Genomic DNA, 12,893 nt, shown 5'->3' on the forward strand with positions numbered 1-12,893 from the left:
ATCATTAGTCCAGACCTCGGGATTACTGGTCCAGTGACATAACCACTATGCTACTGTTCCCCTGCTGCCATGGAGAGGGTTGCAGCACAGTTGTTCCTGTTGGGAGAGGTTCCTCCTGCTCTGTCACACTCCACATTCTTCACTGCTGCTGGCAAAAACAGACAGGAACTGTAAACGTCACATTAATTATTGAATTCCATAAAAGCATTCCAGCGAGTGGCTGTCAGCAGGCTGCACGTGGCCAGTGTCGCTTGTGCAGTTGGAGAGATACCGTGGGTTAGAAATCTTACTTCATCTTGGGGGCGGGGGGGAAAGAAAGACTTGCATTGAAAGGCGTTGATTCGCACAGGTACACAGGTAGTGTACTGAGTCACTGTTCGGGATCGGGATCATGGCCATGCCTGTGTGATTCATCGGGAGTCTCAGCGTGTACAGCTCAGCTTCTGAAACATTCTGTTGTCCTACCCAAGTGCATTACAGATATGTTGATGGGGTGGGAGGAGGCTCTTGTGGGGCATCAACACGGCACAGACTTGCTGGGCTGTTTCTGTGCCGTACACTCGATATAATCCATGATGTTAACTGTGTTGAAATGTCTGGACATTGTAACAAGGCACTTTTATATCGTCCCAAAGCGCTTTACAGCCAATGAAATACCTTTTGAAGTGTAGTCACTGTTGTAATGTGGTAAATGCGGCAGAACAAGCTCCCACAAACAGCAATATTCCCTCGGCACTGCCCCTCCGACAGTGCGGCGCTCCCTCGGCACTGCCCCTCCGACAGTGCGGCGCTCCCTCGGCACTGCCCCTCCGACAGTGCGGCGCTCCCTCGTCACTGCCCCTCCGACAGCGCGGGCTCCCTCGTCACTGCCCCTCCGACAGCGCGGGCTCCCTCGTCACTGCCCCTCCGACAGCGCGGCGCTCCCTCGCGCTGCCCCTCCGACAGCGCGGCGCTCCCTCGGCGCTGCCCCTCCGACAGCGCGGCGCTCCCTCGGCGCTGCCCCTCCGACAGCGCGGCGCTCCCTCGGCACTGCCCCTCCGACAGCGCGGCGCTCCCTCGGCGCTGCCCCTCCGACAGCGCGGCGCTCCCTCGGCACTGCCCCTCCGACAGCGCGCGCTCCCTCAGCACTGCCCCTCCGACAGCGCGCGCTCCCTCAGCACTGCCCCTCCGACAGCGCGGCGCTCCCTCGGCGCTGCCCCTCCGACAGCGCGGCGCTCCCTCGGCGCTGCCCCTCCGACAGCGCGGCGCTCCCTCGGCGCTGTCCCTCCGACAGCGCGGCGCTCCCTCGGCGCTGCCCCTCCGACAGCGCGGCGCTCCCTCGGCGCTGCCCCTCCGACAGCGCGGCGCTCCCTCGGCGCTGCCCCTCCGACAGCGCGGCGCTCCCTCGGCGCTGCCCCTCCGACAGCGCGGCGCTCCCTCGGCGCTGCCCCTCCGACAGCGCGCGCTCCCTCGGCGCTGCCCCTCCGACAGCACGGCGCTCCCTCGGCGCGGCGCTCCCTCGGCGCTGCACTGGTAGTGTTGGCCTGGATTCTGGGGCTCGAGTCTCTGGGATTTGAAGCTAGATGAGCTGGAGGAAATCCTGCCCAGACAGGTGAGGTGAAAGTTGTCTCCTCTGTTTGTTTGCCGTGAGGCTCCAACCGGAAATGACTTTGGAGAATACAACCTGTTTCCTGGGGAATCATAAAATCACAGCATAAAATGAGCCCTAATTTGGCACTAAGTTGTTCACTGGGGGAAGCCACACGATGTACTTGGTGTACGACAATGAAATTTCGCAGTGGTCGGTGCTGATACTGCTTTGTTGGTGCACAGTTGAAGAAACCTCTATCCCATTCCGAAAATGGGAACAGTTCCACTCCCAGCACTAAGCCCTCAGCTTTATGAGCGCAAAATTACCCAGAGGAAAGGTTCAGGCGTTCCTCTGTGTCACTTCACTCTGATCGAGGACGTGATCTGTAAACTTCACGTTCCCGACACTTCCCTATCCGGACATGCTTTCCAAAAACATTTTTATTCCGAACAGTCTGCTCCTGATGTTTAGGTCGTTTATGAATTAAAATAGTTTGATTATTTTTGGGGTAATGAGGCCTTGAGCTGATGGAATTGAAGTTTTCAAGATTATGCAACGAATTGACAAATCTGATTTGGGCAAATAGTTCCCTGTGGTGTCGGGTTCAAATCCCAAGGGATGCCAGTTTAAAACGGAGGCAATTAGTAGGGAAGTTACAGAAGGATATTACACCCAAAGGGCAATCGTGTTACGGAATAAATTACCATGCTGGGTTATTGAAGCAGACAATATGACTGGGTCCATGAGAGTTAAACAGTCTCGCGCTCTCTCGCGCTCTGTCTCAGCTGTGTCTCAGTGGGCCGCGCACTCACTCTGAGTCAGAAGGTTGTGGGTTCAAGTCCCACTTCAGGGATTTGAGCACACAAATCTAGGCTGACACTCCAGTGCAATGCTGAGGGAGCGCCGCCCTGTCGGAGGGGCAGTGCCGAGGGAGCGCCGCCCTGTCGGAGGGGCAGTGCCGAGGGAGCGCCGCCCTGTCGGAGGGGCAGGGTTGAGAGAGCGCCGCCCTGTCGGAGGGGCAGGGTTGAGAGAGCGCCGCACTGTCGGAGGGGCAGGGTTGAGAGAGCGCCGCACTGTCGGAGGGGCAGGGTTGAGAGAGCGCCGCCCTGTCGGAGGGGCAGTGCCGAGGGAGCGCCGCCCTGTCGGAGGGGCAGGGTTGAGAGAGCGCCGCCCTGTCGGAGGGGCAGGGTTGAGAGAGCGCCGCACTGTCGGAGGGGCAGGGTTGAGAGAGCGCCGCCCTGTCGGAGGGGCAAGGTTGAGAGAGCGCCGCCCTGTCGGAGGGGCAGTGCCGAGGGAGCGCCGCCCTGTCGGAGGGGCAGGGTTGAGAGAGCGCCGCCCTGTCGGAGGGGCAGTGCCGAGGGAGCGCCGCCCTGTCGGAGGGGCAGGGTTGAGAGAGCGCCACCCTGTTGCTGAGGAAGCGTCGTGCTGTCTTTTGGATGAGACATTAAACTGAGGCCCTGTCTGGCCGCTCAGGTGGACATAAAAGATCTCCTGCCACTATTCCAAAGAGCAGGGCAGTTCTTCCTGGGGTCCAGGCCAATATTTATCCCCAATCAACATCACTAAAACATTATCTGGTCATGATCACATTGCTGTTTGTGGGAGCTTGCTGCCGCGTTTCCCACATTACAACAGTGACTGCACTTCGAAAAGTACTTCATTGGTTGTAAAGCGCGTTGGGACGTCCGGTGGTAGTGAAAGGCGCTATCGAAATGCATGACTTTCTTTTTCTTTCTCTGTCGCTGTCTGCTCGCTCTGGCGCACCATCCAGCTCTGTAACACTTCCGGTGAGAGCATCGATGCTGCGGAGGGGCAGGGAGAGGTGATTGTGCGAGTGGGCCCTCGAAAATGGGTTTCTTCACCTCGCAAAATGGACATTTTCTACACAATCATGCTGCATGTGTCTCGTGTAGGAACCCGTGAACTGTCTCACCGTGCCAGATCAGTTGTGCTAATTATAATAACCACGACACTGCCTCTCAGCACTGTGTGTGTACGGACTCCGCTGAAAGATAACTAAACCACATAAAATGTCCCTTTTTATAATATGGGTTTATGGTCGCAATCGCGAACGATTCGTATTTACAATAAAAACTACATTTAGTTTCGGGGCAATGGTCCCGGTGTGAGGCATTTTTATATCGTGGGTGCGTTTGTTTTTGGGAAGCGGGATAATTTGTTTCCTTTATTTGCAGAAGGGTTTTAATAATGTCTTAATTTTTCACAGGCAAAGCATTGCTCCCAACTAGTGCGTGACGTAATGTGGGTTTTGTGCAACCTTTGGCAGATTCTACGCTGGAATAGGGGTCCGAGAGACGACTAGTGCACCAGGCGAGATTCCAGGATTTCTATGATGTCTGCTCGTGCAGGTAAATGGACGAGGCCGCTCTGGAATGTTACTGTCGTGATGCAGTCTCCAGCGGGACCCAGCCTGGAGCAGGTGTCTGGAGCTGAATCGCAGGTTTCAATTTGTTCATTCCCCTTTTCCAATTTCCTCTCGTGAACCGGGGGGAATCATTGTTAGATGTCTAGTTTCTCCAGCGAGTGGCCATTCTCCGTGTGTGGACCCGTCTGTGCTGAGATTCTATGCATGGCTGACACTTGCTGGCCTATCAAAGCCCTCGGTTGTAAAACAATTCAAGGAGAAAGCCAAGCACCACCTTCCCAGGGTAACTAGAGAAGGGTAATACACTTCCACCTTCCAAAAAGCCGTGTGACGCTGTATCTCCCCCTGTATATCCACAGCAGTCGTAGCCCACTTACAATGCCGCCTGTACCCACTCCCATCCCTCAGCTTTATCAGGGGCTTCCGAATATCACGTTATTATTGACGTAAATACACCACAGGGGAAAGTTGGACTTCAAAAGTAAAGTGCTTTACTTAAGGTTGTGGTAATTCATCCCATTAAATTGACACCACTGCCAGAGAGAGAGACCTGGAGCCACCAGTCAGTCCTTCCCCGGAGAGTTACGTAGGTCGGAATCCTCTCTCCGGGCACAGCCCAGGTTTGGAAGGAGAGTCAGACCTGTACTGCCGGGAGGTGTTTTACAGTTCAGGTGGACACACGATGAGAATTCTTGCACCCCAACCATTGCACTGAAACCCTGGATGTTGTCCTGATGAGCACACTGTGCTGCCTTGCCTATACAAACAATTTGCTGCCAATTTTCTGAGCTGATTTGACTATTTGAGTTGACTTGACTCTGCATCCTTACCGAAGTTTGCAGTGTTCACACCACGCTTCATAAACTGGAGCTCATCCAAAACTCTTCTACCCGTGTCCTAACTCGCACCGAGTCCCGCTCACCCATCACCCCCTGTGCTCGCTGACCCCGTGTCCTAATTCGCACCGAGTCCCCGCTCACCCATCACCCCCTGTGCTCGCTGACCCCGTGTCCTAACTCGCACCAAGTCCCGCTCACCCATCACCCACTGTGCTCGCTGACCCCGTGTCCTAACTCGCACCGAGTCCCACTCACCCATCACCCCCTGTGCTCGCTGACCCCGTGTCCTAACTCGCACCAAGTCCCGCTCACCCATCACCCCCTGTGCTCGCTGACCCCGTGTCCTAATTCGCACCCAGTCCCACTCACCCATCACCCCCTGTGCTCACTGACCTGCATTGGCTCCCAGCTCAGCGATTTAAAAAAAAAATTAAAAAATTTCTCATCCTTGTTTTCCAATCCGTCCATGGCCCCGTCCCTCCCTATCTCTGTAACCGCCAGCCCCACAGCCCCACAACCCCTCGAGATGTCTACGCTCCTCCAATTCTGGCCTCTTGTGTATCACCGATTTCCATCACTGGCGGCTATGCCTTCAGTTGCCTGGGCCCTAACCTCTGGAATTCCCTCCCTAAACCTCTCTGCACCTCTCCTCCTTTAAGACACTCCTTAAAACCTTGGGCTCGCTCATTCCCAATTGCCGGAGACCAACTCCCTCTGGAACATGGACTAAATGTCACTCTGGGACAGGAGTAAATGTTGTCCTGAGGTTGGGGGCCACGTTATTTTGGAGCCCACTGTGTTTTTAAAAAAAAAAAAAAGATTTTTAAAAAATTGTATTTTTCAAGGGCATTAGCATTGGGACTTTTCATTGGTTCAGTTGGTCAATGTTAACTGCAATTTGGCAGAACTGTCAGAACACTGCCGTGTCTCGGGGTAGCACCCTCAACTCTGAGTCAGAAGGTTGTGGGTTCAAATCCCTCCTCAGAAACTTGAGCACATTAATTGAGGCTGACATTCCAGTACAGTGCTGAGGGAGCGCCGCACTGTCGGACGTTAAACCGAGGCCCTATCTGCGCTCTCGGGTGGACGTAAAAGAACCCACGGCACTCTTGGAAGATGAGCAGAGTTCTGTGTCTTGGCCAATATTTATCCCTCAATCAACATCACTAAAACAGATTACCTATAATTAACTCATTGCTGTTTGTGGTATCTTTCTGTGCGCACATTGGCTGCTGTGTTTCCTGCGTTACAAAAGTATTGTCTGTGAAGTGCTTTGGGATAAAAACATAGAAAATAGGTGCAGGAGTAGGCCATTCGGCCCTTCGAGCCTGCACCACCATTCAATGAGTTCATGGCTGAACATGCAACTTCAGTACCCCATTCCTGCTTTCTCGCCATACCCCTTGATTCCCTGAGTAGTAAGGACTTCATCTAACTCCTTTTTGAATATATTTAGTGAATTGGCCTCAACTACTTTCTGTGGTAGAGAATTCCACAGGTTCACCACTCTCTGGGTGAAGAAGTTTCTCCTCATCTCGGTCCTAAATGGCTTACCCCTTATCCTTAGACTGTGACCCCTGGTTCTGGACTTCCCCAACATTGGGAACATTCTTCCTGCATCTAACCTGTCTAACCCCGTCAGAATTTTAAACGTTTCTATGAGGTCCCCTCTCATTCTTCTGAACTCCAGTGAATACAAGCCCAGTTTATCCAGTCTTTCTTGATATGTCAGTCCCACCATCCCGGGAATCAGTCTGGTGAACCTTCGCTGCACTCCCTCAATAGCAAGAATGTCCTTCCTCAAGTTAGGAGACCAAAACTGTACACAATACTCCAGGTGTGGCCTCACCAAGGCCCTGTCCCAAGGTGATGAAAGGAGCTGTGAGGATGCAAGTTCGTTCGTTCATTTTTTTTCCTTTTTAACTCTACTTCAGTGACAATAGTGTAATGCAATTTTTTTTGTCCTTGCAGTTGACATGGATGATGAAGATGGACGCTGTCTGCTAGATGTAATTTGGTAAGTACCTCATCAAAAATTACCTGAGGTGAAACACAATCACCAGCGACCATTCAGCTTCATGTCCTGCCCCCTATTTTGGGGGGGCACCTTGTTGGTCTGTCTCTGGCCAGAAGGGCGTAAGGACGTTGGGGCCTTTGAGACAGGATTGGATCCTTGCGTTCTGCCAGTATGACATAATTTCTGTACCATTATTTTTGTTTTGATTATCTGGCGAGAGAACCGAGGGGGGTAACAACTGAACTCCGACAAAGTGAAGATGTGAAGCTTTGGACCTCTTCTCCTCCGCCCCCCCCACCCCCCCCACCCAGGGGACAGCTCCCCCAGCAGCACGCTGTTCCAGCCCTCCCTCCGACTGTATCTCACCCCATTTATTACGCAACAGCTTTGACCCGGGAGTGTGGGCGGGCTATCCGACTGCGGAGGGCGTCGCAGCAGAGGTCTATTCCCATCTGCTGTCCCCACAGCCGCGTTCCCAGCAAGTGGCGCAACACAACGGCCGGACGCGGAAATCTCGGCCGATTTCTCCCGTCGCTAATCCAAAATTAAGGCCCTCATTGAAGGTGGCGGTGGGGATGGGGGGGGTGGGGGGGGGGTGGGGGGGGACCCTAGCATCTCGGGGCTGGAGACTCCTGCTCTCCACTATCACAGGAACCACTTGTTTTATGATCTGTTTTGATGCAAGGAAATGGGTCAAGTGCATATTACATTAAAAAAACAACAGTCAGTGCACGGTCGCTGTGATGACGGGTAGCTGTTGATTAATTGCTGTGCGTGGTGAGCAGTCAGGAGATAATCATAGAATCAGAGAGATTTACAGCACAGAAGGAGGCCATTCGGCCCATCGTGTCTGCGCCGGCCGACCAAGAGCTACCCGGCCTAATCGCACTTTCCCGCTCTGGGGCCGTAGCCCTGTAGGTTACGGCACTTCAGCTGCACATCCAGGTACTGTTTAAATGTGGTGAGGTTTCTGCCTCTACTTTCAGGCGGTGAGTTCCAGACCCCCACCACCCTCTGGGTGAAGACATTTCCCCTCAAATCCCCTCCAAACCTTCTACCAATTACTTTAAATCTATGCCCCCTGGTTGTTGAGCCCTCCAGTAACGGTGCAGTCCTGCCTCATCTTCAGGGTCTGCTCCAGGAATGTTAAGCACTGAGGGGGTGGGGGCTGACTGACTGAAGGTTTGACCTCACTCATTGCACACATCCAAATTAAATAGGGGGCGTGTCTTAGTCACCTGTTGCTGCAAGTTTCACTTTCACTCTTGGTATTGATTGTGCTTTTAATCTGCTTGATTGGAAAGATTTTGTAAACCACAAGTTTAACTGGCCTCTGAATGTCATTGAAGCATTGACGGTGTATTGTATTGTGTGATTCACCACACTCCTGAATATCATTCATTCTGTAGTTCTGTTGCTTCTTTTAGGATGTGTGTTCGTGCTGGGAAGTTTGGGCACTCAATCACAGGAGGGGCGGTGCTGAGGGAGCGCCGCACTGTCGGAGGGGCAGTGCTGAGGGAGCGCCGCACTGTCGGAGGGGCAGTGCTGAGGGAGCCCCGCACTGTCGGAGGGGCAGTGCTGAGGGAGCGCCGCACTGTCGGAGGGGCAGTGCTGAGGGAGGTGCCATCTTTCGGATGAGTCGTTAAACTGAGGCCCCGTCTGCTCTCTCAGATGGATGTAAAAGATCCCATGCCACTATTTTGAAGAAGAGCAGGGGAGTTCTCCCCGGTGTCCTGGGGCCAATATTTATCCCTCAATCAGCATCACTAAAACAGATTATCTGGTCATTATCACATTGCTGTGTGTGGGAGCTTGCTGTGCGCAAATTGGCTGCCGTGCTTCCCACATTACAACAGTGATTACGCTCCAAAAAGTACTTCATTGACTGTAAAGCGCTTTGGGACATTGAGGTGATGAAAGGCACTATAGAAATGCAAGTTATTTTTGACCTGCTGAGTGTTTGTGGCATTCACTGTTTTTATTGCAGCTTGTCACCATCCACAGTATTGTTGCTTTTATTTGCACTAACGATCTGTTTCTTTATTTCAGTTGATTCCTGCCCTCCCAATTGCTTGCAGATTTCTGATGTAATGCAAAATTCTTACAATGTGTTCTCTTCCCCTTGCAGCGACCCTCAGGCCCTGAATGACTTCTTGCATGGTTCGGACCAGGTGAGTAGAAGTTGCTGTTGAGCCAGGGTTGGGTTTGCGTTTCCGCTGCTTGCTGGGGCAGTCCCAGGTGTTCGTGTCCTGGTCTCGGTGTTTTGAGGAAAAAAGATTGCCTGAGAATCCTCGAACCTTACAGCACAGAAGGACACTATTCAGCCCATCACACCTGTGCCAGCGCTTTGCATGACCTGTCCAATTTAGTCCCACTCCCCGGCTTTATCCCCATAGTCTTGCAAATGAGTTCTCTTCAGGTACACGTCCAATTGCCTTCTGAAAATTTCGATAGGGCGATGGAATCTGATTCCATCAGGCAGTGTGTTCCAGATCACAACGACCCTGTGTGTGAAATAACTTCTCCTCATTCTCCCTCTGGTTCTTTGTCCAATTATTTTAACTCCTGTTGACCTCTGGTTACCGACCCAGTTGCCAGAGGAAACCGTTTCTCCCTAACTGTTCTATGAAAAAACCACTCACGATTTTGAACACCTCTGTTGGGTCTCCCTTTAACCTTCTCTGCTCCAAGGAGAACAGCTTCTCCAGTCTCTCCACATAACTGTAGTCCCTCATCCCTGGTACCATTCTGGTAAATCTCCTCTGCTCCCTCACCAGACCCTCCCTCAAGTGAGGTCCCCAGAATTGGGCACTATCGCAACAATCCTCTCCCAGCTCACTGATGCTTCAGTGCTGAGGGAGATCCTTGTCCCATACTCAGCGATGTGTGCTCACACCGGGCCTGCGTGCAACTCCCACACATGTGCTTGTGCCCACTTTGTGCACGCTGCACTTCTTGCTCACTTATGTTGTTGCTAAGTCTCCCCCCTCCCTCCCCTCGCCCAATAACTCGGTTGTAAAAATTTGGGTTAAGGTTTGACGTGGTTCCTGAATAAACCGTGTCGTTTGTGCCCGATCCCGGCCTCCTGCAGCCACAAGAAAACCCCTGAGTGAGTGGGGGTTTGTGAATGTTACTGAGAGCACGGCCAGGGTGGAGGAGAGGAGACCGCGTGGGAGCACGGCCAGGGTGCAGGAGAGGAGACCGCGTGGGAGCACGGCCAGGGTGGAGGAGAGGAGACCGCGTGTTTTCCTTCCGACTCTCCGTGCCTCCCTTATTTGGGCTTTGAGATCGCAGTCCCGATCTGAAAGGAGTCACTTTCTGGATGGTGGCTTCGCGCGTTTCCCCCCCCCCCCCCCCCACATCTCTGGTGTCATGCGGCTGGAAGCATCCTGTAGTGACGCAGTTAGCCACTGCTTGTGGTACACTACAGAGCAGGCATGCACCTGCACAACCCAATAAATGGCAGGCTTCCACATCGCAGCATGAGACTGGGATATGTGGATGTTTAGTTCCCCTGAAGTTTGCCCTTTGCATGACTTGGTTTGCCAGCTTGGATCACCATGGCCTGGCTGCGTCCCGTTCCATTAGAGCCCCTCGAGCCTGCTTCCCCATTTAGTTAGATCATGGCTGATCTTTGACCTCAACTCCACTTTGCTGCCCGATCCCCCTATCCCGTGATTCCCTTAATAGCCAAAAATCTATCGTTTGTAGTAAGACTTCCTTACTCTTGTACTCCAACCCCCTTTGCAATTAAGACCAGCATGCCATTTGCCTTCCTAATTGCTTACTGTACCTGCATGGTAACGTTCTGTGTTTGCTGTACAAGGACACCTAATTCTCTGTCAACACCAACGTTTAATAGTTTCTTACCATTTCTATTCTTCCTACCAAAGTGAATAACCTCACATTTCTCCACATCTGGCGCCTTATTGCCCACTCACTTAACCTGTCTGTATCCCTTTGCTTGCTCTGTGTGTTCTCCTCACAACTGAATGTAAACTGAGCTTCTGTGGCACAATGCCCCCACACGCTTAGCTCAGAACACTGATCGGTGAGGAAAGAGTGGGTGGGTACAGCACCGAGCATCTGCATGGGGCTGGGGGGAGCGTTAATCGAAAGACGAGGCGCTCCTGGGCCATCCCAGAGCACCTTCCAGTGCTCAGTTACTGAGCGACGTTAGTTGAAGTTCCCGAGCTCTGGAGAACAGTGGCCCTCTTCCTCGGCTGAGATGAGCCAGTTGCCATATTGGGAGCACAGACCTGGATTACACTGCCCTCTGGTGCTGCAGGACACAACCTCACAACTCCTGCCCCTCGGCAGTTTATAGCTGCATCTGCATCACAAAGCTCAGGTCTCCGATAATCCCGATAATCCCGCCATGGCTATCTGCACGTCTGGTCAAGTTGGAACTCCTGATTTCGAAAGGGCTGGGGTTTGACTGTTTCCAGCCCCACTTGAAACGCCCCTCTGTCCCTGTGTTAGCAATAATGCAGCTTGAAGTCAGTGCTTCCTTCTCTCTCTAAAGCTATTTTAAATTTGATGAATAGTTGGATGGCGACGACCTCCTCGATACGACAGCTGACCCTGCCAGCGCCTTCTTCACTGACGCATCTGTAAGTGCTTGCTCTCATTCTCCTCCATCTTCACTGGGCCTCAGAGTTTTAAATTGCCGCAACGTGAAATCTCTTGAATCAAGGCTCAATATAGATGAACGTTGAAGACTTTTGGAAAGAGTTTGTCAACGGTGTTTAACTTTCATCCATCGAGGGGTATTCGGTGGCACTTTTCATTTTGTATTTCTTCCCCAAACCGCTTCCAATTTCTCTTGTCTCGTCCCCCGCCCCCTGCCCACCCAGGTGCTGACCTCCTGGGCTAGTGCCTTTCTCTCCAATGACCATTCTTCATATGTGGGACTAGGCAGTGGAATATAGGAACGGAAGACCATTCAGCCCCTGGAGCATGTTCCGCCATTCAGTTAGATCATGGCTGATCTGTATCTTAATTCCATCTACCCGCCTTGGTTCCATTACCCGTAATACCCAACAAAAATCCATCAATCTCCGTTTTGAAATGTTCAATCGACTCCCCTCAATCTCAACAGTGGTGGGGGGGTAGTTCCAGATTCCCACTGCCCTGTGTGTGAGGAAGTGTTCCCTATCATCACCCCTGGGCCGGGCTCTGATTTTAAGGTTCCGTCCCCTTGTTTTGGACTCCCCCTCCCGAGGGAATAGTTTCTCTCTATCTACCCCGTCAACTCCTTTAATCATCTTAAACACCTCGATTAGATCACCTCTTAATCTTCTATACTCGAGGGAATACAAACCTAGTCTGTGGAACCTGTCCTCATAATTTAACCCTTTTATCCCTGGGATCATTCTGGTGAATTTGCGCTGCTCCCCCTTTCTGAGGTGCGGTGTCCAGTTAGTGTAGTGAATGATCAGCCATGATCATATTGAATGGTGGTGCAGGCTCGAAGGGCCGAATGGCCTGCTCTGCACCTATTTTCTATGTTTCTATGACTAGCCATTGTGGGGTGAGGGGGGTGGGGTAAAATCACAGCAGAGCCTAATCTGCCCGTCCCCCCACACAGTCTCCAGCAGCTAACTGGAACTCTGGCTGATATTTTGTTCCCACGGCTGAAGTCCCTTACCCCAGCGCAACTGTATCCCTCCCCCATAGATGGGGCATTGTGTGTGGATTGTTAACGGATCTGTTGGGTATGGTGAATAGTGACAGTGTCGTGATTCTGGATTTCATCCACCCCAACGATGCCCCTTGTAACACACGGACCGACCTTGCACGCACCAAGGGTTGGAAGAATGTGATCCATCTTCTGAGTTCACACTCTCCCCTCCGATTTCTCCCCACCCACCTGTGTCTCTCTTCTCCCTCTCCCCCCAGCTCTCTCTCTTCTCCCTCTCCCCCTAGCGTGCGCTCGCTCTCTCTCTCTCGCTCTCTCTCTCTCGCTCTCGCGCTCTCTCGCTCTCTCTCGCTCTCTCTCTCTCGCGCTCTCTCTCTCTCTCTCGCTCTCTCTAACCCCCCCCCCCCCCCTCCAAGTTTTCTCTCTCCCCAGGCACGCAT

General features: G+C 52.7%; 1 protein-coding gene across 6 annotated transcripts in view; it reads left to right on the forward strand.

Moving 5' to 3' along the window:
* The window catches only part of LOC139239121 (BRD4-interacting chromatin-remodeling complex-associated protein-like), a 111,216-nt gene that overhangs the window by 70,290 nt on the left and 28,033 nt on the right, over positions 1 to 12,893 (forward strand). For 5 of the 6 annotated variants that reach the window (XM_070867661.1, XM_070867660.1, XM_070867663.1 and 2 more), the window contains exons 2-5: positions 3,798 to 3,939; positions 6,767 to 6,812; positions 8,941 to 8,983; positions 11,360 to 11,425. In XM_070867661.1, coding sequence (XP_070723762.1) covers positions 3,921 to 3,939; positions 6,767 to 6,812; positions 8,941 to 8,983; positions 11,360 to 11,425 — 174 coding nt within the window. In that variant the 5' untranslated portion in view covers positions 3,798 to 3,920. Of the gene's footprint in view, positions 1 to 3,797; positions 3,940 to 3,959; positions 4,032 to 6,766; positions 6,813 to 8,940; positions 8,984 to 11,359; positions 11,426 to 12,893 lie in introns of those variants that run through there. The other variant, XM_070867664.1, reaches the window with a different exon arrangement.

The sequence above is a fragment of the Pristiophorus japonicus genome, chromosome 26 (assembly GCF_044704955.1).
Source record: "Pristiophorus japonicus isolate sPriJap1 chromosome 26, sPriJap1.hap1, whole genome shotgun sequence".
Lineage (NCBI taxonomy): Eukaryota > Metazoa > Chordata > Chondrichthyes > Pristiophoridae > Pristiophorus > Pristiophorus japonicus.